Source organism: Zalophus californianus, chromosome 6, assembly GCF_009762305.2.
Source record: "Zalophus californianus isolate mZalCal1 chromosome 6, mZalCal1.pri.v2, whole genome shotgun sequence".
Taxonomy (NCBI): domain Eukaryota; kingdom Metazoa; phylum Chordata; class Mammalia; order Carnivora; family Otariidae; genus Zalophus; species Zalophus californianus.
Window position 1 is genome coordinate 83,983,228 of NC_045600.1, and position 24,082 is coordinate 84,007,309.

General features: G+C 52.0%; 1 protein-coding gene across 1 annotated transcript in view; it reads right to left on the bottom strand.

Annotated features, from left to right (window-relative positions):
- Positions 1-3,037: 3,037 nt before the first annotated feature.
- Positions 3,038-24,082, bottom strand: part of PLA2G4E (phospholipase A2 group IVE) — a 66,241-nt gene continuing 45,196 nt past the window's right edge. Inside the window, exons 3-20 of the mRNA XM_027572022.1 lie at positions 23,509-23,645; positions 21,416-21,547; positions 20,561-20,601; positions 18,333-18,375; positions 17,410-17,473; positions 16,435-16,595; positions 16,250-16,339; positions 15,846-15,883; positions 14,006-14,141; positions 12,597-12,733; positions 10,146-10,368; positions 8,076-8,190; positions 7,423-7,560; positions 6,963-7,070; positions 6,240-6,443; positions 5,216-5,382; positions 3,785-3,968; positions 3,038-3,336 (exon numbers count right to left, since the gene is read on the bottom strand). Coding sequence (XP_027427823.1) covers positions 3,116-3,336; positions 3,785-3,968; positions 5,216-5,382; positions 6,240-6,443; positions 6,963-7,070; positions 7,423-7,560; positions 8,076-8,190; positions 10,146-10,368; positions 12,597-12,733; positions 14,006-14,141; positions 15,846-15,883; positions 16,250-16,339; positions 16,435-16,595; positions 17,410-17,473; positions 18,333-18,375; positions 20,561-20,601; positions 21,416-21,547; positions 23,509-23,645 — 2,339 coding nt within the window. The 3' untranslated portion in view covers positions 3,038-3,115. The remainder of the gene's footprint in view (positions 3,337-3,784; positions 3,969-5,215; positions 5,383-6,239; positions 6,444-6,962; positions 7,071-7,422; positions 7,561-8,075; positions 8,191-10,145; positions 10,369-12,596; positions 12,734-14,005; positions 14,142-15,845; positions 15,884-16,249; positions 16,340-16,434; positions 16,596-17,409; positions 17,474-18,332; positions 18,376-20,560; positions 20,602-21,415; positions 21,548-23,508; positions 23,646-24,082) is intronic.

Genomic DNA, 24,082 nt, shown 5'->3' on the forward strand with positions numbered 1-24,082 from the left:
CATAATCAAATGGTGGTTCTTTTGTGCCTGCATTTTGGTTTTTGTTTTGTTTTGTTTTTGTTTGTTTGCTCAACAATAGATAATTGGGACAACTGGTAATTCTCATTATCTTGTTAAGGCAAAAGTTTAGTTTTCTGTCATAGAAAAGAAGTTCAGAGGTAGGCAGACCAGGGCTAGATTGGTGTGTTCATTGTCAGCAGGAGTTCAGATCCCTTTATCCTCCCTGCTGTCTGGAATGTGGACACAATGGGTGGAGCTCCAGCAGCCGTACTGGACCAGAAGGCAAACTTGAGGATGGCAGAAGCAAGAGCTGAAAGGAGCCTGGGTATCTGCTAAGAAACAGATAAATCAATTTCTTCTATCTTCTTTAAGATACTCTTAAGAATCAAAAGATCAAAAGTTTTTTTTATCTTTTTGATTATGTAATGAAAAGTAATGCTAACTGGTATAGAATTTGAATACATGAAACAAGAACTTAGGAAACTGGCTTGGCTGGAGCTAAAGGTTTGAGAATTTTCAAAATAGAAGTGGTGGTTGAAGTCCTGGGTGTAGATGAGATTGCCTAAGGAGAGTCCGGAGTGGGAAGAGGGGAGAGCTGAGGAGAGAACCTCAGGGAATACCAGCAGTTAATGGAGAGCAGGGGAGGTGAGACCACAGGAAGGGCTGGAAAGTGAGAAGGAAACCAGGCTGGATGGTGTCCAGCAAACCTGGCCCCTTCCCTCTGGGGGGAAGCCTAGTTGGCAGCCCCTAATGCGGTCCTCATGTGTACACGGCTAATACCGAAATTTCCCTTTGTTTTGCAAGGCTCTGTTTTGATGAAGCTCTTCTACGTGGGACGAGAAGGAAGCTCCTTGAAGTGTGGGGTCAATTGTTAATCATTTTTATTGTCCCAGTGCCTACCACAGTGACTGGCATGCAGCGAGAAAGCAAGAAATATTTGCAGGCGGAACTGAGTTGAACTGCTGTTGGCAAGGAAGTGTGGGAAGGGAGGGTTTCAGGAAGGAGGGGTGGTCTGTGGTGCCAAATATCGAGAACAGTCAAGTAAGATAAGGCCTGTAAAGGGCTGGTGCCATTTGGCTCAGTGTATCTGGCAATCAGGACATTGGTGACCTTGGGGAGAAGTGTTTTCACGGGGACTGGGGACAGAACACAGTGGTGTGTGAGAAGCCCAGGCAGGGGTGAGGGCAGGAGTCAGGCTGCTTTTGCAGCACCAGATAATGAATGAAGATGAGTCAACAGCATTTACCCACATGGCCATTTTATTCTGGGCTCAAATACTACAGTGATTTTTATAAGCCTCATTGTACACACTTTGATGAATCCAAGGCAGGGCTGTCTTCACTGTCCAGCAAACAGGTCTTACAGTGTGGCTCACTCTAATTTAAGGAAAGCCTGTTTGTTGCAGATGGAGAGAAAAGATGTCAAAGTGGAGGCTGTTGGCTGCTCTGGCGTAGAGGATGGGCGGCATCCCAGGTCTGAATTATCTGGGTGGGGACCAGTTTTGCAGGTCCAGGAGCCCTGTTTACCAGTGGGTTAGGGGCATTAATGGATTCCTGCTTTCCAAGCTTGTAGGAGAGTAGGGCATAAATCCACACCGCTGAAATTTAATATGTGTAGCCTCATGGGGATGTGGGCGGTGCGCAGAAAGGAGGTGGGAATCTCCTTAAAATGCAGATTCTGATCCAGCAGACCTGAGGTGGGGCCTGAGCTTCTCTGCATGTCTAACCAGTCCCCCACCACACCTTGAGTAGCAAGGATGGATTTTGGAAGCCGGTTTTTCTGGACTTTCGTTACTTGTCACCACTCATCATTTCCTAGCAACCCAAGGACTGCTTCGGGAGCATAGAGGCCAGGAAAGAGGGCAAGTCTTCCAGGTTTGCTGGGCTTCATGCTTTCTGGTCACACCTTCCATTGGCCTGGACATCTCCATGGCTCAGGTTACATATTTCTTTAGTCAAGTTCCTAGCCTGATGGGAGGCCTGGATACTTTGGGCTTCTCTGTGTCCCAGGGCTTTCCCAGTGACTTGTCTGCCAACCTTCTGCAAGGACAGATGGGCTTCTTCCTCAGGGCTAACCTACTCCTTTAAGGGTTGAGTCTTCCTCGTTGAGAGTTGCCTAGGGCGACTCTCCGAGAGCTAGGGATGTCCTGGCCATGGTGTTTACGTGATAAATAAGAGGAATCCCATTTAGAAATAAATAATCCCGTCTGGAAACCAGAGAGGAAGGTGAGAAGGGAACCGAGGAGTGCTCCTGGGACAGGCTGGCTGGCGAGTGCTGGCCTGATGCCTGACTCCATTTCCCTGCTCAGACATCCCTGAGCTGCACCCCAGATCCTTGTTCCGAGAGCTTGAGCTGCAGGTGCAGGCTTTGCCGGGCATGTCATTGGAGCTGGGTGCTCAGATGAGGCTGCCTGGTTCAGATCCCAGGGATCAGTGGTCCAGGGGCTCTGAGCGGCTGGAGGGGGACTGCTGAGACCTGCCCGTCACCTGTTTGGCTTTGTTACTGAAGAGACCAGTTCTCGGTCTAGTGCTTGGTCAAGATCTCCTAGATCATCACACTATCTATGAATACCCTGATTCAAAACAACGAAAACCACAAAATATAGTAGCCTATAAAAATAATGATTGCCTTAATTTTACAAAGGCGTTTTTTTCCAGAGAACCCGGAGTACTCTTAGGTCCTCCTCTTGTTCATTCCTGGAGGCGTTCTGTGCCAGGAGGCCGAGGGGAGTAGAATCAAGGGGGCTTTGAGCTCCAGCTCGCAGGCCGAGGTTTCTGGGGAACCTGTCTCTTCCACAGGCCATGCTTTTATTCTCCATACTTGGGGCATGTGTGGGACCCTGTGGCTACTGGACCTCCTTCCCTGCAGGGAAAGGTTTAAAAAAATTCCTGTGGGTCTAAAATCCCAACACATGCCCGTGTTATGTTCCTTTTGTCTCTTTCTCTATCTCCCTCAACTTTTTAAAATTTTTATTTTTTTTTGATAAAAAGCCCAGGTCAGCCTGCCTATACCCCTTGCCAGAGAGCAGAGCCGGCTGAGCAAGCTGGTCAGCCCCAGTGGGCTCCACGCCTCTGACCATAGAAGCAGACACGAGATCGGTGAGGCTCGCTGGGACTTAGGAGGGACACTCGCTCTTCAGGTGTTTCTTCTTCTCCACCGCCAGTCTCAAGGCCTGAAGGAGCTTGTCCTTGTTATTCAGGATGTTGTACTCAGAGAGCTTCACCAGCTTGTCAAAGGCGGCCTCTGTGTATGTCAGCTCCTTGGTAGCGTATGGAGTTTGGGGGCCATAAATGTCCACGTGGCCCTGTTCCAGCTCCTCGGGGCTTCGCGCCACACCTGGAGGCAGCAGAAGGACTTGCTATACACGGAAGGTTGTAAGGGCTTGTGTCTGTCTCTCTCCCCATGGCCTGTCCCAGCACACGTGGGCACACACACATGCATGCACGGGGGAACACACACACACACACACACACACACATGCACACCTCCATGCTCCTCAGGGCAGGGATGCAGCTTGCCCATCTTAGGACCACCCTGGCAGGACACAGAGCCAGGCACCTAGTGGGATGTCAATAAATGTTGAATGACTGCAAGAGTAGAGGATGACATTGCTGGCTCATGCAGGGGTGGGGGGCTTTGTTTTCTTCCAAAGCCAACGTTGGTTCAGACCAGAGCTAAGCTGGGCTTCCCTGTTAGCAAAGTCAGAAGACTGCACAAGTCCAAACATAGGAGCTCTTGGCCCAAGGCCAGTGGGTGGTGGGAACCGAGTTCAGAGGCGGCTTACCTGGGGCCTTGTACTTCTGGAAGGTGTCGTTGATGAGTGGGAAGAAAAGGATGATGGGGGCATCAGGCTCCTGGGAGTTCTCCAGCAAGTAGCACTCCTTGAGGTTTTCCTCGTCCTCTTGCAACTCATATTTGGGGAAGGGGATGTTCTGCACTGTGCAGTACTCACAGGTTTGTTTCATGGGCTGGAATAGAACAGGACACGCTGGAGGATTAGGAAGGGTGGGAGTGAGTAAGCAACCTGGAGCTCTAGATCCAGCTTCCTGATCTCCCCAGCCAACAACTCAGGTCTCCAACTACTTTGCCTCTTTGGGCTATTTTCAGAGCAAAGAGCCTGAGAGTTGGTGTGGGTCCAACTACAAGCTCCTTCTGAAGGTGGACAGAAGCCCTTTCAATGATGCTTCACCCAAACACAGACCTGGGTAGATGTGGGCGGCAGCATGAGGGTGATTGGAGCTTTGCCACATCTGGCCATGTCCGGCCAGGCTCCTGTGGGATGTGCATGGCCTTTGGAACGGACGAAGGGCCACAAGGCTGGAAAGGACTCTGAAAGGGCATCTTTATAAACATGATGTAACAGAAAGAGCGGTGGACTGATAATGTCAGAATTCCCTCACTTCTGCCCCCCGTTCCAAGCTCACTAGTAGCGTGATCTTGAGCAAGCCACTGACCCCTCTCTGTGTCTCAGTTTCCCAGCCTATAATACAGGAATAATAGTTGTTGTGCCATCCACCTCGAAGAGCGGGTGTAAAGATCAAGGGCGAGCACGTGTAGGAAAGCATGCCGTCACTCATTTATAAACTTGACCCCTCACCATTGGTGTCATGCTTATCCTCTGTCTCTACGCCCCTTTCCTGGGCTTCAGGATAGGACTGTACTAAAGGAGACCAAAAAACAATTTCTTCCCCTTAAAAGGCCAGAACTTTTCAAAGGTAAATAGAGAAAAATAAACAAAAACCTCTGGTCCTGGCTTTTAATATAATCACATGGAGGGTCATATTTCCTGAGGAAAAGGGCAATGTGATTATTTTGAAAATAGGACATTATAAACTCTTGAAGTGGTGCAAAACTTTAGAATTGACTGGACTCCATTAAGGTTATTTTTAAGAACTCCTGTTTTTTTGCAGCTGACAAATTGCCAAATGCAGCAAGTGGTCAGATAATAAAATTGCTGAAATAAAACTAGAATTCGCTCCCTGGGTCTCTTTAAAGGCCACACTGCATGTGAGGGCCAGCTGGCTGCCCCTTGAGGTTTGGATGGCTAACCTTACATCGGGTAGAGCTGCTTGAGTTTCTCTGATGCTAAGTCTTGGGGCCTGTGGGGAATGCACGTTCTCCCATTTCCCAGTTTCGTGAAGGCTCAGTATGTGGCCTGTCTCAGAAGAGGCACAGCGCTTCTGCTCAGGCAGGAGCCTTTCTTTGTCACACTTGCCTTTGTCTGGGACCCAGCACAGTAATTGAGGTGGATGATGAGATCGACTTTTCTCTCGGGCCTAAGGAGGGGTGGGTAGCTGGAGTTGACGAAGAATGCGGTGTCCAACAGGCACAAGTGCTTCACAGACTCTGTCAGCTGGTTTGGGAAACCATCTAGCACCGTGTCTGAAAGCCAGGATTTCCAGTTACCATCATGCCTTGGTGCCCTGATCTCAGTGGTCGGTCCCATTCTGTGGGCAGAATGCCCTGCCTGGAGCTGCTTCACCTGGGTCTGGGCTTTGGGCCCTCTCCCTTCCAGCTAGGACCCCCGGTGAGTCCCGGTGTCCCTTGGGGTGGGCTGATAAAGAATAGCATTATCTTGGGGTTGTAGCAAGTCTTTTATGGAACACACAGAGAAAAACCACTCTGACTCAGCCACAGAGGTTTGGGGTTGCAGGGGTATAAAACTATCTTATAAATTAGTGCACACCCTGGGCCCAGAGCCAGCTGCCCTTTCTGCCCCAGACATCGAGAATGAGGATTTTTAGGCCAGGTCAAAGCAGCCATTTGCAGGCTGTGGCCAAGGAAAATACCGGTGATGGGGGCAAATCAATTTTTGAGCAGCGTGGGGAGGGGGCACTGAGTTGAAGCTACATGACCACAATTTAAGACCTGGCTCTGCCACTTACCATTTGGGGGTTCTTGAGCTGGACCATCCCTACCCAACTCTCAGGGGCACCATTCACATTAAAAGGTGCCCCCAGAGCACAACGAGAGAAAGTCAGGGCCCTCATTTCCCCAGCAGGGTCCCAACTTCTACTTGTTGGGATTGTTGTACAGATTCAAGTAATTAAATACCAACACTGCTCCACCTACGTTCAGAACCTCACCAAACGTGGAAGACGCCCTCAGGAGAGTCTGCCCCCCTTTCCCCCCCACCCCTACGAACGTGGTCAGAGGAGCTTTGCCACCATTCCTCCATGGCAGCCCCAACGTGCCCTTCTCCTTTATCCAGGCAGAGGTGGGCAGCCAGGGAGGGTTACCTCTCCACCTGGAGAACTGGCTGTTCTGGAGGTAGTCGGTGTGCAGCTGCAGGCCCAACAGGAAGTTGTGGAACTGAGACACAAACGACCGGTGGGTGAGGATGCTGCGGAAAGTACTGGAGAGCCATGACCCTGGGATCACCACCGCAGTGTCCAAGACGTTGGCATCACATTTGGGGATTTCAGGCAGGAGTGGCTCATCTTCTGCAGGGGAGAGGGAGGATGGAAGGCGGGTCACAAGAGCTGGGGTCCCCGGGTGGCCCAAGCAGAGCCTGCATGGTTACCCGGCACCCAGGGGTCAGCCACTGTAAGTGCAGATCACACCTTCCTTGCCTAGTTGTTAAGGCCCTGGCACTGGAGACTTAGAGACCAGGGACAGGGTGGTGGAGAAGAGGAGTGATGACAGGTAAGGGGGGCGGGTCCCAGAGAGGACCGGGAATCTAGAAGCACCCCTGTAACTGCGCTTGTGGATCCCTACCCCCTTGGCCCTCCTGGGCACTGTACCACTCTGCTGGCCCCTCCTCCACCCCCAGCCAGGCCCGGGCGGACCCCTGAAACTTGTGATGGAGACTTGATCACCTTCCCCTTCAGGCAGGGACGACCCCACCCTAGCTGCTTTCTCATCTCTGAACCACAGAGATGACGACGTTGAAACACTAGGTTTGTGATCCACCCCTCCCCCGCATCACCCAGCCAAGAGGGGAAGCCAGTGGGGTTACCCACCGATGTCGTGCACTCTCTCCCTGGTCCATCTGTGGAAAAACTCCTCTGAGCTTTGGGACAGATTCCAGGCATCAAGCAAGTTTAGGGAGAAGATGCTGCTCCACAGGCCTAGGGGGCAGGGCCAGCCGTGAGCACCTCTGCCCCAGAGCCCCCAGCCACCCAAACACTGACTACTTCTACCTTGGCCTTGATGTTCCCTCCCAGTTGGGCTGCTCAGGGGGTGAGACAGACTTTGATTCCCCTCCCCCCACAGGGCAGCAGGACCCCCATGACGGATGAGGGCATGCTGGCAAATGCAGGAGGGTCGCATGCTCAAGGGATAACCCAAACCAGCACCAGCACCCAGGACAAGATCCTGGGGGAACGGAGCAGGCCTCCCTGTCACTCCTCTAATTCAAAGGGAGGGGGGCCTGCCCAGCATGGGGCGGGGTCCCCACGGGCCTCCCGGGCCAGGAGTCACCTAGCATGTAGCACATCCGCGACTCTGGGATCCTCTTCATCAGCCGCCCCATGAAGAACTCAGAGCCAAAGAGCTCGGTGGGGATGAAGGCCCCGTACTTCTGCAGGCCCACCTCATAGGGGGAGAACTCACACCACTCTGCCCAGGAAGCAGCAGGGTGGGGTGTCAGTCTCCAGCCTGGACAGCCCAACCCTCCCTCCTCAGGGCTCCTACAGGACCGGGGCCTTGGGGGACCTGCAACATGGAGGCCACAGTCCCCCCACAAGGCACAAGGGGGCGCCCACGACTGGTTTCTGCTGGCCGGGCAAAACCGCCTTGCCACCTGCATTGTTCATTTGCTCCACCAAGCTGGATAAACAGAGACCACAACCGACCTCGAATCAGGGCAGCTTTCTAGAGTCCCTCATTCTGGGCACCTTAAGAAATATCTAGAACCCCTTCCCTTCATAACTTTATTGCCCCGTCCCATCAAATGTCTGCTTCTAGAAAAGCCACAAGCCCCCACCAGCCTGATCTATCCACACAGAAGGGGTAGCAAAGTCGAGATGGAGGGTGGTAAAGGTATGTGGTGGGTTGTGCGTGTGCTGGGGGCGCTGGGTACCTTTGCCTGCCGAGAAGGGACACCCTTATAAATTTCTAGCCACCAGTGTTACCTCTGAAATCCTGGTTGCTTACATCATCCTTGACATTGATGGTGAGGTAGATGGGCAGGGGGTTCTGGCCCTCACACAGAGCAGCACGCTGATCTGACAGTTTGGATTCATTTCTCTGTGGGGAGATGAAATGGTGAAGGAGCAGAGGCAGCCTGGGGACAGTGCAGAATAAGGGGGACGGTCTGGACCTCCAGCAGGCCATTTCCCGACTCCTGAGCCCACCTGGCGGCTGTGCAGGTCCCAGCCAACACCAGTCAATGTACCCGTACAACGTTCGCTCGTCCCTGGGCTAGTCACCATCCCAGACGTACTGGATGGGAGTGGGACTGAATCTATAGCTTAGGGCTGTCCCTCAGAGTCCCAGGATTCCCCCCGAGTCTCAACGACCAGAGCAGGAAAAGGTAGGGGCGGAAAAGGCCACCACTGTCCCCCTTCATCCCCATCATCTTCCACCTGATGTACCCTGGAGTAGGTCCATTTTTCTTATCTGCTTTGCATGTTAGGCTCTCTCATAAAATTTGTTTGGGAGGGGGAAAAAGCTGCTTGTAAGAAAATTTAAACAAAAGGCTTGGAAATGGTGCACAAGCTGTCAGCCAAGGTCCCTCTGAGTCCCCAGAGCACGGTGCTGCCAAATCAGAGGGGAGCCTGCAGATCAGCCAGGGCCACAAGCCACCTCCCGAAATGAATCAGCCAGTATAGACAGGCCAGTTGAGGGGCTAGAGCCCATGCTCTGACCCTAGGCTCTAAGCAGCTGCCTGCTGGGTGCCCATCCCTGGTTGTTCAAGTGTGTGAAGACCCCGACCTTGTGTGGGCTGCTAAACACACCTGTGGGACAAACAACTCTTAGGCTTCCCTTGAAAGGCAAGCAGGGTGCCTAACATAATGGCCCAGAGATCGGGGCACTGCGGAGCTAAGTCCTGGAAGTAGAGAGAAAACTATAGACTCAGGGAAGAACCCAGTCCATGCTCACTGTCAAGGGGGCCCAAGGGAAAGAGGCTCTTGCCCTGGCCAGAGTGGAACAGCAGAGACCTCCTAATTTCAATCCTACACTTGCTCTCCTGGGAACCTTGGCTCCTCCTCATACCAAACCCCAGGCAACACTCAGATGTCTGTTGTCAAAAGCCGGGGTGCTTTCCTCCTTATCACATGGAGCACTAAGTATTGCTAGAAATATTAACTACCGCTCATTGATGTAGTTCCCATTTAAGGAATAGCACAAAGCAGGACCCAGATTTAAATCCTATCCCGCCTGAATCCAAAGGCCAATGCCCTCAGTCTCCGCCTGCCCTGCTTCATCATGAGCACAGATTAGATGGTGGATTATCAAGAGGGGGAGGGTGGGTGGCTCCATCAAAAGCTGTGAGTGCCTCAGTTCTGAATCCCCATTGCCTAGCACAGTTTCTGATGTGCAGGAGGTACTTAATTTTTTTTGAAAGAAAAAAAAATGAAGGAATGAATGCACTTTGAAGATGAGGTTCAGGTCATCCTTCATTTTAGGAATGACCTGCATCTAGACCAGCACATGACTGAGAACAGCAGGGATCCTGAGGCAGCCCATTTATGCCCATGGCGGGCACCAAACTCCTCTGACAGACAGCTTGTTTGAAGGACTCTCCAGGGGCCTTGCTGAACCTTCCAGACCAGCAGTCTAGGATGCTTCCACCCAGCCCTTCTTCCCTCTCTCCTCCACTTGGGGTCAGACTTGTATCGCAGTCTGATGCCTCTCCAGCCTCCCCCAGCTCCCTCCCTGTGTTCTCTCCTGGTGTCTTGGCATGGCTCTCAGAGGACATGCTGCCGCTCTGCAGGACTGCTCCTAAGCCATCCCCACCACAAGGGTCTCAGTCATACACAAAAGGCATGTGGGAAGACAATTCCACCATCTTCCTCCGTCATGCGCTCGGGCACCTCATGCTTCCTACTGTCCACAGATGAATCTGCAGGTGTAAGCTAACTTCCTTCTCATGAGAAGTAAGTCCAGAACCGTCCCCGGCCCACCCGTCCCAGCCATGAAGAGAGACAGCTGGTCATCAGCCAGGGCAGGTTGGACTTCAGAAGAAGCTGAGCACCTACCTCATCCCCCAGACAGGCCTCAACCAGCAGGCCCCAGAAATCTGTGAAGGTGACCTTGTAGCCTTCCTGACTGCGCTGCCGAAGTTCCTCCTGGAATTTGGAGAGCTGGTCTGGGAAGAGGGCAGGCATCTTGTCCTTGACCACGTGCCTCCGTGCCTCAAATATGGCAGGCTCTAGGTTTTTAGAGGACCAGTTAGGGTCACGGTACAAGGTAGCCATGGTCCTGGAGAGAGAGAGACACACACATGGAGATAGAACTGAGCCAGTCCAGGTCCAATCAACACTGGACCCTGGCCAGAGAGAAGGTGGACAGATCGTGGGAGACCCTAACTCACCAGGGAAGGAGCCTGGAGGAAAGGGGTGAACGTTATTATTCATAGTCACAATGGCCACCTTGTGCCAGGTATAGCATGTTGCTTGAGAGTGAGGATTCTGGGGACACCTGGGCGGTGCAGTCAGTTAAGTGTCTGCCTTCGGCTCAGGTCATGATCCTGGCTCCTGGGATTGAGCCCTGGATCAGGCTCCCTGCTTAGCAGGGAGTCTGATTCCCCCTCTCTCTCTGCCCCTCCCCCTGCTCGTGTTCTCTCTCTCTCTCAAATAAATAAATAAAATCTTAAAAAAAGAAAAAGAAAAAAGAGTGAGGATTCTGTACCCAGATCTTTCTGGGTTCAAAACCAGACTCTGCCACTCACTAGCTGTGTAATCTTGGGCAAGTTATCTAACTGCTCTTCACATCAGTTTCCCCATCTGTGGAATGGAGAGAATTGTGACTGTACCTACCTCAAAGAGTTATTGTGAAGATCACACGAGTTAATGCAATTTAAAGTGGTTTGAACAGTGGCCAGCACAAAGTGTGTGCTGGGTCGTGGAGCGGTGAGGCCAACATTGGAACCCAGGCTTGGCTGATTCCAGATCCTGGACTCTTTCCACTCTGCCACACTCATTCCCATAATTATGATGCTGGCGAAAGATTTACTTCCCCTGCTTCTTCTGAACTTATATGTGGGCAGTGGGAAGGAGTAAAACAAAGACGGAGACCCCTCTAGCCCTGGGTCTCTTCTTGGCCTGGACCCAGCCTTTCTGTCGATGTCAGGACCCTGGAACCCCGTGCCCTAGGTGACTTTGTCTGCAGCATCACTGTTGTCTGAACAGTGGCCTCTTCCTCCACAGGGCTTGTTTCTGGTCTGGGGAGGTGGGGTTTGGTCAAGAGATTTCATGGACAAAAAGCACCCTGCTCTCCATAAGATTCACTCTTACTTTTATATGTTTAAAGAGCTTTCAAAACCATTAGAAATGATTGATTTTAAAAGGATACTTCCCAGTGCTTTCCCAGACCAGGAGACCCTTCCCCTCCCCCCACTTCCCCCTAAGTTCCTCCCAGTCTCCTGCTCAGAAGGATGCAGGCACCCCTGGGCCCTGAGGGAAGCAGGTTTTATCTCCTTAGCGTACCACCCATGAGCCACGCCAATAAACGTCAGCTGTCCTGTCCCGTCTGGGCTGAAGCCTCGGAGTTCCTGATGCACCAGCAGCCCTTGGCCTTTCTAGGGAAAGTTCACGTCCACTGCTCAGATGAAAGTTACCTAGAGCTCCTCCGGGATGAGGGGCCAGCTTGGGACCTCGAGGGCTCAGAGGCCCACCAGTCCCTGACGGTAGAAGGTGCAGCCCCTCGTGGTCAAGAGTCCCCGGCCAGGGCTGTGTTATGACCTTGGTGGGCCTCTTCCACCATAAAAATATTAAAAATTATGTTTTATGATTGTTGTATAAAAACAAATATAATAATGTTATATTTGTTCTCAGGTGAGAAGTTCTTTTTTTTTTTTTTCCTGATCTTAAAAGAAGGTAAAACATTTTTCTGGGCTTCTACAAGCAGTGTGGGCCCTAGGCACGGTGGCTCCTGTGGAGAAGTTGACCTCACACTGGCCTCATGTTGTGGGGGCGGGGGGGGGGTGGTTGGCCCGCTGTCCTTGCTCACCAGCAGAGAGTGAGGGAGCTGCCAGGGCAGAGGGGGGGGCAAGGCAAGGATGGGGGTGGGCTGGGGTGGGGGCAGCCAGAGCAGCTGGGCCGGCTCCACGTGGCCTTGGAGAGCTGGCGTGCTTGGAGAGGGCAACTGCATCTTCCCGGCAGGATGGGTCAGTGGCGGGAGTGGTTCATGCGTCCTAGCCACTGTGTTTCCGGGTCCCTGCTGCAGCCCCAGGACACCCGGTACTAGGAGAGCCTCACACAGCGACCCCATGGGGTCAGTGCTATTGTTACACCCATTTTACAGATTCAGAAACTGAGACTCAGAGAAGTGAAGCTGCTGCCCAAGGTCACACAGCTGTAAGGGGTAGAGCTGCCCAGGTTTTGTGAGTCACGCTACCTGGGGGTGGGGAGAGCTTCACCAGAGACCCGTGGCTAGCCTGTTTAGTGCTTGCTCTGGGCTCCACTGGGCAGTGGCAGCCAGCTCCTTACCAGGTGGCCCCAGACAGGCCAGTGATGTAGCTGGCACAGTTCAGGATGTTCAGCTTCTGCAGCCCCAGCAGGTGGCCATACATGGCGGTCATGGATCTTGTTCCACCCCCAGTGGCCATGATGGCTATCAGCGGTACCTGGGAGCACACAGAGGCAGCCTATTGGGGCGGGGTGCGGGGTGGGAGAAGACACAGACGGACAGACGGAAGCTTAGAAAGAACAGTGGTGGAGGGAGAACTGGCTACAGACAGCAGAGAGCGAGGCACTGAGTGACCTGAAAACTGCCTTTCACTCACAAAACCTGGCCACCTGGTAGGTCTAGAATTAGATCTTCACTCCAAACCCAGTAGTTGGTGAGGGTAACTGGCTGCGAAGCTTCACACAGCTTGCTCCATCAGAACGTTGTGGCTGGAGGACTTCTTTGCACTGTTAGTCTAGCCCTCAGTTAACAGATGACGACACTGGGGTCCAGCGGGCTGAGGGACTTGCTCGAGAACCCAGCCAGTGTGAGATTCCCTAATGGTTCCTTCCGTGCAAGGATATGATATTAGGGCACCAGGCCCAGACCTGGCACACGAGAGGTGCTCAGTATATACTGTATGTACAACAGCAGGAATCACTGCTCCTTCTTGATGTGGGAAGGAGCAGGGTTGTCACCTCTGGATTTACATGGGTTTAAGATGCCCTTGGTGTTTTCCCCTAAAGATGGGAAAGTGGGGAGGGCGATCCTTGCCAAGACGTACTCTCTTTATTTGAGCAGGGACAGTAAGATCCTTGTGTCTGCTAAAGCCCCATCAGAGCCCTCCTCGGGCACCAGGTCTCCATCCTCTTGCACTTGGAGGGTGACCTGCTTCCTGGGGGGTGTGGACCTCAGTCCATAGCAGGGAGGTGACAAAGGGCTCTAACAAAGGCACACCTTCTGCCCCGTGGAAAGAAGCTGGCCCTCCAGGGGAAGCTGCTTCTTTGTAGTTTCCAACTGCTGTTTTTTTCTGGGGGGTTGTGTACGTGTGCTATTTGGGGAGAAGAGAGAATTGAAGAACAAAGAACCCAGGGCCTTTTGAGTGGAGGTGGTAGAGCTTCAGATGTTTTCCTGGCTGGGGAGAGGAGGCCGTTGTGTCTCTGTGTAAGTAAGACTTCATTAGTCACCTCGGGATCTGTTGGTGCATGGGGAGGAGCAGCGGGGGCTCCTTCCTTTCTCTCTCTACTTTGCCCTCCCCGCCCCTCCCCTTGCAAACACACAACTGAATCACATCCAGCACAGCCCTCAGCTGGGCACCCAGGAAATGCAGGGGCGAGGCCAGCCTGGGGCAGAGAAGGGCTTGGGGGTGGCTGGCAGGGTGCGGTGTGGGCAGGACAAGCTCGGCTCAGAGGGGGTTGAAGCCCCGGCCGGCAGGCCTCTGCTTACCCACCTCGTCCGCAGACAGGTCCTCCTCCAGCTGCAACACCTGTTGCAGGGCCTTCGCCACCACCACCTTCCGCTTCTGCAGGAACTCCTGCTCTGCGGGGCACAGGCTGAAGCCCAGCCGCACATCCAGCATCTGAGGGCTACGGGGACAGAGGACCTTGATAAGCGAGCCTGTAGACTTCACCACAATGAAGACATGGCTGTAGGGTCAGTGGGTCGTAGGCTTGAAGACTGGTTCTGCCATATACCATTTCTGTGACTTGGGGTCTCTGCTTTCTCATCTGTAAAACGGGGCTAATCGTGCTTACCTCCCAGCACTGTCTGCAGCACTTGAGACTGACAAACAGAAAGCCCCTAAAGCCTCACCTGACACACTCTGAGCAGGTCCTCGACAAAATGGGGGACTCATCAAACCCTCTGCATCCTCAGCCCGATCTGGGAAGTCCAGGAAGGCTGCCCCCATGTATCTTCTACAACCTGAGGCTAGACATGGGTGACAAGGAGCCCTGGGATCATTTTGGCCAATCCCTCTGGACCAGGCTTTACAGTAAGGGGCTTTCCTGTGGAGTTCACGTTCTTTGGTAAGTTCTCCCTGCTCCTGGAGTAAATACTCCTTCTGTGTGTTTGCGCAACTGACAAAACCCCTTCATATTCCTGATGTCACCCTTTCATCCCTACAGGTCCGCAAGGCAGGTGGGGCGGAGCTGCCATAGCATGTCCAACATCTGCCTTCTTTTTACCACATCCCTGCCCTGGACAAGTCCAGGCTCCTGGCCTGGCAGCCAAGACCCTAGCTGCTCTGTGCAACCTCACCATTTGCTACTTCTTGGAAGGGCCCATAGGTTTTCAGATCCCAGAAGCAGTCCTGGTTCTGAGGCTTTGTGCAGCCCTTGCCTTCACCAGAAGCTTCCTCCCTCTGCCTACTTACGTCCCTGGTGTCCTCCCAGGCTTAGTTCCCTGGGGACTCTGGGTGAATGGGCATTGACAATTTCTGAACCGAGTCTTACTTAGTGGCCTGAGTCACCAACCAGAGCACATGTCCTTGAAAGCAGAGCCTGGGAGCTCTGCCATCATGTTTCCTCCATGCCGAGCACAGGCCTACAGACACAACTATGAGGAAATAACTCTTTCCTTGGCCTCAACAAGAAATAAATAATAAAACAACAGTAATAACAACGCTGGTTGATAGTTGCTGAGTGTTCCTCTCGTAGATCACTGATTTTCGGCAAGGGTGCCAAGACAATTCAGAGGGGAAAGAATAGTCTTTTCCACAAATGGTGTTGGGACAACCAGATATACACATGCAAAAGAATGAAGATGGATCCCTATTTCACTCTGTATATACAAATTAACTCAAAATCTGTCATAGACCTAAATGTGAGAGCTAAGACCATAAAAACTCTTAGAAGAAAACAGGGGAGTAAATCTTCATGCTTGGATTAGGCAATAGTTCCTGAAATATGACACCAAAAGTACAGGTGTCAAAAGAAAAAATATGCATGCACTGGACTTCACCAAAGTTCAAAATGCCTTTGCTTCCAAGGACATTGCCAAGAATATAAAAAGACAACCTCCAGACTAGGAGAAAATATTTGCAGATCATATATCTGACAAGGGACTTGTATTCAGAGTATAAAAAGAACTCTTTACAACTTAACAATAAGAGGCAAGTAACCCATTTTAAAAATGATATAAATGATATACCCAAAAAGATATAAAAATGACCAGTAAGCCCATGAAAAGATGCTCAACATCATCAGCCATCAGGGAAATACAAATCAAAACCACGTTTCACTCCCTAGGATGAGTAAATCAGAGGGACAGACAGAAGGAGGGTACTTTACCAGGGTGTAGACTTCATATGTAATTCACAGTTCTCACCCTGGGAAGGGAAAGATGAACAGCCTTTCAGGGATGACAATTTAGAGCCAAGTGGTCCCAAGCAAAGGAGCAGCGTCTCGCCGCCACACCATCTACCCTGACTTGACTCAGCACACACATGTGCACACTCATATGCACACGCACACACACTACCCTCCTTCCCTCTCCTGGATTCCGTCTATGATCCTGAGCTCAGCCACTACACACCCTCTTTGGCTCCACAGCGCAGCCTGCAGTCTTCTCCCCGACAAGACTCCTAAGGAGGCCCTGCCTGAGAGGCACCCCCGACCCCGCGACCCCTCCCCTCCTGCTCTCCCCCTCTCCCACAGGAGCTTCGGGCTGCGTTGCTACTCAGGGGCCCCCTTACCACGGGCAGGGTCACCGTCTGGCCATCGGGAAGGCAGTCAAGGGGCTGGTGGATGGGGCTGGTCTTCCTGTGCGCACAGCAACAGCAAAGCTGGAAGGATGGGCGGGTTCTGTGAGGGGGTGAGGGGCTCCTCTGGCAGCCCCGCCTGCACCGGTCCCCCCCACCCCACCGCCACTGTCTTGTACCCCGCTGCTCCACTGGTTCTTGGGCACGTCCACGTGCAGGCAGGGCTGGAAGTACTCGGGGTAGTGGAAGCAGGCCGGGTTTGCGCAGCAGGGCTCCCGGCAGCATGAGACGCGTTGGGTGTGCTCGAAGGACTCCTTCACTGTCACCAGGAGGTCCTTCACTGAAAGAGGGGACAAGAAGCCTGAGCCCCTAGAAGCCTCTCACTTCTCCACCCCAACTTGGACCAGGAGAAAGCTGATGAGCTGGAGGAACCTGGGACAGGGATTTAGAAGCATCTAGGGCACTGGTTAAAATGTAGGTCCGGGCAGGGCCCAGGAATCTGCATTTAGTGAGGCGGTGTATGATGCGGACAGACGAGGTCCCCAGCAAGCCCTGAGATGCTGAGTCCTCTGGACAGGTCCTCCTAGATTCTGCTTCTCCAGGAGGTGCCCTGCACTGAAAATGGGCCCTCACCATACCACCAGTTTAGGGGTACGGCTTCTTCCCCCTCCCCCTCCCATGTCCACACGGCCATGCTGCTCTCCTGAGATGGGACGGGGCGGTGAACGGAAGCTTCTTGTAACTGTGGGTCTCTTAGGTCCCTGCCCGCCATAAGATGCTAGGACTTTCCAGGAGGAAGGGGCACAGCTAGAGGGGCTGTGGGTGCTGTCAGTGCCCACCTGTCCTGGGGCTGACCAGTGCACCAGATCAGGCGTGCAGCCCTGACCTGTGTGGGTAGAGCAGGCCGTACTGTGTCACTGACCCCGACCCAGGGCGCTCGTCAGGCCTGAGAGGTTCTGAGGGTCCCATGGGTGCCTGGAAGTGCATGTCCCTACAGAGCAGGGGGGAGGCCAGGGGTTCATGACCCCTGAGGGTGAGGTGATCCTGAGGAGCCCCGGCCAAGCTCAGTCAGGACTGAGCCCAGGGCAGCTGTGGGAAGAAAGACTGACCACCACCCCCGTCCCCCCAGCAGGAGAAGAGGTCAAAGGACTCACTTTTCCTGCTCTTCTTCCGCCTCTGGCATTCTGCATGAACCTCCAGGCGGGAGACTTGCCGAGACTGAAACAAAGGAAGGGAGGGTCAGTCTGAGCACCATCTGCCCCCTCCCTCTGCCAGGCCAAATGGAGGAGATGAACCAGGGGATAAATTCAGCGCCAGTCGGATTTGGGACCGACTCCAGGGAACAATGGTGTGCTGACCACATTTCCTGAACCCAATCAACACTTGTCATCTCATTAAGAGATGGAGTACTTGAAAATGAAGCAGTCCTGAAAAATCTAGGCTATATGGTCCGTTTACTAGGGGTCATGTTCTCCGCTACAGGTCAGGGATGGAAGCTGCGTGATTTGGTCCAAAATAAAAAGAGGGAGCTTTCCATTGTGAGCTTTGGAAGTGAGAACTTCCAGCAAGATAGTCTTCTAAAAGTCAGATTCTTTTACTACAACCTCCTAAAGACTGATTTCTGGGGGAGAGATCTCCTCGAATCCTGAGGCTTTAGATGCATTTAACTGAAACGTCTGTACCAATAGCTGAATTATGAAAATCTTTTAAAACACCGAGCTTGCGCTTGTAGAGGAATTGGAGCTGGGGGGAAAGGGGACAGAGGCTGAATCTGGGAGAAGGCTGCTTCCAAGTAGATGCTTTAATTGGGGAGGTTCCCAAGGAGAGGGATCACCCTTGTGGGGTATGGGATGCTGGGCCAGGGGATGGATGCCCCAGCTCCCGCCTCCCCAGAAGCAGGGGCCCAGCCCCCACCCCACCTGCCCAAGCCCCGCTGGCCTGCTTTAGTTAGTCGGACTCCTGGCAGGCTCTAGGACAAGGGCTTGGGTGGGCTGTATTCTCTCCCATGGTTCTGTTCCCCTGGGAGCGGCAGCTGCGTGTGGCCTCTGGAGCTACAGAACCTGGAAGGAAAAATTACCACGAGCACGCCATTGGTGATGAGGATCTCAGGTGGAGAGGGACTGGAAAACAAAATGAGAACTCCTGGTCAGTTATATCATTCTTGCTTGATTTCTCAAGAGGTGTTAAAGAACCTGGACAGGGTCAATAATGAGATAGCAGAGCCTCCTTGATCCTTATCAAAAATAGCGGCTTAAGAAATCTTAGATCACAGGGCGCCTGGGTGGCTCAGGTGGTTAAGCATCTATCTGCCTTTGGCTCAGGCCATGATCTCAGGGTCCTGGGATCAAGCCCCGCATGAGGGCTTCCTGCTTGGCGGGGAGTCTGCTTCCCCCCTCCCTCTGCCCCACCCCACAGCTCACTCGTTTTCTCTCTCTCTCTCTCTCAAGTGAATACAGTATTAAAAAAAAAAAAGCAACCTTAGATCTGTGGATTGTCAAGGAGAAAAGTGGCATACATTTTAAATAGAAAAAGAAAAAAATAAATGTATAGGTTGGAAAGAAGAGTTCCTTTTTTATTTCTCTTTTTAAAGATTTTATTTATTTATCTGACAGAGAGAGACAGAGTACAAACAGGGGGAGTGGCAGGGAGAGGGAGAAGCAGGCTCCCTGCCGAGCAGAGAGCCGATGTGGGACTCGAACCCAGGACCCTGGGATCATGTCCTGAGCCGAAGGCAGTCACTTAACCGACTGAGCCATCCAGGCGCCCCTCCCCCACCTTTTTAAAGGGCTGACTATTCTTTATGCTCAACCAGATGCATAAGTTGTGCTTTATGCACAACTGTAAGGAGCTTTGAGGATAAACAGGTAGCAGGGAAAGGCCCGAGCCCGCCACCTGCCACAGATGTAAAGAGTTCTGGTGGCAGAAATGACCCATTCTCCTTTCTGGGCTTTATTTAATTCATGCATTAAACAAACAGTTCTGACCCAGCCGGAGAGGGGCCTGGTGCATATGAAATGTCTTCATGTTATAAAGTCAAGAATATAAGTCTCCAAGTTTACAATTAGCCTATAGGAGTCTACAGCCTCCCTTGCCAAAATTAGGCCCAAGATGATCGTGTCTCCAGATCAACTCTTACTACCAATTTCAACATGTTTCATTTTGCAAGCTAAAGGACTTTTCCCCCAAGTCTTCTTGAGTCAAGAATTGGAGAGAGCCCAGATGTTCTTCAATGGGAGACAAAGTTGATTTTAATTTGTTAAGCAGCTGTTGAGGGGAAATGAGGCAGCCCAAAGAGTTCCAAGTGCCCCTAGGTAGAGGACTCTCTCGGAGTGGAGTTTGACAAGCTCTCGTTCTAACTCCTGCCTCTCACCCTCGGCATCTTCCCGGGCCAATCCCACCAGGGCTACCAGGAGAGGAGTCGGCTGCCCGATCACAAGGCACACTAGTGTCCTGAGCAGGCTTCTTCCTTCTCTCCCCTTCTCTCTTTGTCCTCTCCTCCTTCCTAACCTCCAGCTCTGGGGCCCAGTTCTACTGGAGTGCCCAGCACAGTCATATCTCTAGGACCCTGGGTCATCTTCCTAGTTGAAAATGATATGAGAAATAACCCCAGGTGTTGGACCTGAGCATCTCCTTGATGTGGTTCTAGAGTTGGCTGCAGAGGGGGACAGGCTGCTTTAGGCCAGGGTTTGGGGGAGGTTTTTTTTTTTTTAAGATTTTATTTCTTTATTTGAGACAGAGAGAGAGAGCGCACATGAGCAAGGGGGAGGGGCTAAGGGAGAGGGAAAAGCAGACTCCCTGCTGAGCAGGAAGCCAGACTCGGGGCTCGTGGTGCTTAAACCCAGGACTCCAAGATGATGAACTGAGCCGAAGGCAGACAAGTAACCAACTGAGTCACCCAGGTGCCCCTGGGGCAGTTTGTTTTAACAGTTCAGGGTCAAGGAGGAAACCCCCTGGTCCCGACGTCTTTCTCAGCCTGGCCTCTCCAAGGCCCCATCACCATGTGGCAGGAATTCTTCCCAGAGGCCACTCTCAGGAATGCAAGGGAGCTGCAGCAGGCGATTTGGCCAGAGTTCTAGATCTCTGAAGCAAAACTAATGTCAGTAGAACAGGATGAGTAGGGCTGGGGCCCAGGCATCTACAGTATTTAGAAGCTGCCAAGGGACTCTGAGGCACAGTGTGGGGTGCCAGGGGTGAGAGTGGGAGAGGGGAGGGCAGCAAAAAGGCAGACCAGGCTCTGAAATGCCTGCCCGGAGCCACTTGGGAGTCAGGACTGTGGCAGGATCCTAGGGGGCTGGGCCTACTCACCTCTCCTCCAGCAGGAACTCTACCTCCAGCTCTTCCAAGCCCTGGCAGGGGGATAAAGGGAAGGCAGCTGTGACCTGGGGCTGCCCCTGTCTGCCCCCCAAACATGTCCCTTTAGCTTCTACCCCCAGCTTCCCATTGCTCGCCTGCCTTCCCAAGGGGCTCCGTACCCAGGGCAAGGGAGAGTTGAGATACCGTCCCCAGCCAGCTCAACTCTGAAGGATAGGGGCCCCTTCCCTCATCTATTCCTTTACACCTCTTGCTGTGTAACTTCAGGAAGTTGTGACTTCATTGTTTTCCCTGCTAGAATGTAAGCCGGCCAAGAGCAGGGATACTCGACCCCTGCCGTGTCCCCAGGGCCGGGAACAGTGTCTGGCCCATAGTAGGAAATCAAGGATTTGTTGAATGATTGAATTGATAACACCTTGGTCTTTTCCTGCTCTGACGTTCTCTGATTTGCAGATTTACCCTTCTTTACCCTCATCTGCCCTCCGTCCCCTGGGCTATCTCAGCAGCAGGACTCTGAGGGGAAAAAAAGGGAACCAACACGTACTTCATCTCCATTTTGTACCGCGAACGGTGCTAGGGGCCTTAATTATGTTTTCCTATTTCAGCACCACAACAACCCTGCGCGGTACATATCATCATTGCTATTGGACAGATGAGGAAACAGAATGCAGAGGAACTGAATACATTCTGCAAGGTTACACAGCTGGTAAGCATAGCACTGGGACTGAGCCAGCAGTACTGTTGTTTCCTGACTCGGTGACACAGAGAGAAACTGTAGGGTGGCATCATGAACATAACTAGCTTCTCCTCATGAGGCAGGAGGCTGAGGGCCTGGACACTGGCACCCACCTCTGGGTTGAGTGGGAACTTCACATGGGTTTTCTTTCGGAAGCAGAGTTTGGTGAGGTCATAGAGGATTGTCAAGAGATGGTCATCTGGTGTCAGTGTATCTTCATCACAGACGCTCAGCTCTAGCACGTTCTAGGGGAGAAAGGACGGTGCAAGTCTGGTTACTGTGTTTGCATGGGCCCATTTTCCTAGGAAGGAGGTGGGTCTGAGGGATGGGGAACAGCACAGAGGTCCCTGCTCAGGTATGAGAGGCATTTGTAGAATAATGAACTCAGGGGTGATAGTGTCTAAACCCTCCTTTCTAATTCTCTGAAGACTTCCTGACCCTCTGCTCTGATTCTCCTGGAGAATTTTGCTCTTTTGCAAGGTTGGCAAGGGCCTGTGAAGTGTAAGGGATATCATTTCACCTGGGAGAATGATGGAAGGGCAGAACAAGCAAGATCCTTGCCAGCTCATAGACTGTGTTCAGCACTGGGGCCCCTGGAGCTGAAGACAGCCCATTAAATGCTAGAAAACCCAATAAAAAAAAAACCCAACAATTCAGGGAAGCTAACACCTTAACGCTCCTGGAAGGTGATGTGGCAGATTACAGGGATTCTCATACCTGATGGGCTTGGGGTGAGGTGTTTGAACTCTGTCCTTTGATTCATCAGCCCCTAAAGAGGTCTCATGGGTGGTCCCAAAGCTGCATGTCAAGAGTTGAGCAGCTACCCTGACATCTGGCTGAACACTGAGGTCAATGGTTTTGGGTAACATGGATTAGCCTCTGAGGTCTCTTGTTTCAAGGACCCTGGGAGATGAGGGTTGGGGCTGGGTTTGCCTCTTTGGTCCTTATCAGGTGGACATAAAGTGGTCTGAAGATTCCTTATTGAATGAGATCTGTTGACCTTGTAATTACTAGAAACACAGACATGCCCCAGAACCAACCCCATAGATTCATATGAGCAGCCCCATAGATCTTTAGACAAAGGAGGTCGAAATTCTGATTTCAAGATGGCAGAGTCCATGCCAAAATCCTCCTTCCTCGCCAAAACCATAAATATGATAGAAGAGATATTTTTATAGTAACAAATATAAAGCCCTTCTTTAAAAAAGACTTATTTATTTATCTTTGGGGGGGTTGGTGGGCAGGGGCAGAGGGAGAGGAAGAGAAAATCCCAAGCAGACCCCGAGATCATGACCTGAGCTGTTATCAAGAGTCAGAGGCTCAAGTGACTGAACCACCCAGGTGCCCCTAAAGCCCTTCTTGAAAGCAAAAAAGGACTTATCATGAACCAGAAATAAAGAATCACCCTAAAATATGGAAGCAGCAAGCTGGACGTATCAAGCCTCAAATGCACCAAGACTGGGGTTGATATCTCCATGGTGAGGCCAAGTTTGTTTTAAGAGCACTCTGCTGAGGGGGCACTGGGGTTGGCTCAGTCAGTTAAGTGTCTGACTCTTGATCTTGGCCCAGGTCTTGATCTCATGGTTATGAGTTTCAGCCCCACATTAGGCAAAATGAAATAAAATAAAATAAAAATAGAAAAGGGCACTCTGCTGAGTTGGTCACAGCTCAGTATGCTCAAGGGAGAATTCTCCTGCAGGAGAGTTGCCATATACCTGAAGAAGGCCAACACCATGAAACAACAGCCCAACAAACGAAAGAACAGACACTCAAGGAATTAGAAATAATAAAGCCTTCTAAAAAGGAGTTAAGAAAAGGAAAACCCTCTGGCTGGAATCAGACTGTCCTTGGACCTAGTGAATAGAATGGCCCTTCCCCTCCATGTATTCTCCTACTTGGAGCATGTTCTGAAACACACTCAGTTTTGTGGCAGGAACCACAAATTCCAGCAACAATTAGGTAGAAGGACAAGAGAGGAAGGAAAGAAGGTAGAAGGATAAGTAGACTCAGAGGGACAAACATGAGGCAGGCCTAATGAAGAAGTGGGTGAGTGGGAAGATGGGTCGCTAGGAGGAGAAGAAGCAGGTGGGCAGAAAGACAAATAGACATAAGAAGGACACATAAGCAAACAGAAGGACAAGCAGGCATGGAGGAGAATAGAAATGTAGGCAGGCCTGACAGACACATGGTGTCCTCTGAGTCTCACCTTCACTTGGCTTTGGATCTGGAAGCTGAAGGTTTCATTCCACTCTGGGTTCGGGCAGTTGGAGATGGTCCTGGTCTTCAGCCTCTCACGAGAAGCGGTGGGCAGCCAGAGGCTCACAAAGCAGTCTGTCTGGCTCACTGTCCAAGGAAGACAAGGATTGGGGGGAAGGGTGGGGAACCAATCCGGGTCCAGAAAGGAGAGTGAAGAGTCAGAAGGAAACCTCAGGCAAGTCATTTCCAGAGAATGCCCTAGTCTCCCCTCCTCACTCATGGGTCTGATTCTCCAGAGACCTTTGTCCCAGAACCCCTGAGAAGACCACAGCCTACAGGCTAGAAAATTCAGAGAGGGGATTCATGTCCCACTGATCACTCTCCTGGACATAGATGGCTTCTGGCTCTTTTCAGAAGCATCTCAGCTCCCTGAGCAAATGCCTGCTAGGTTGGGACAAGGTCTGGCTACATAGTTTTTCCTCCACCAGGGGAAGATCTGGAGGACCAGCCCCCACAGAGTCCAGTTTAACTCTTGCCTTAGTGCAAGGTACCGGGAAAAACAAAGTGGGGCTCTGGTCTTCCTC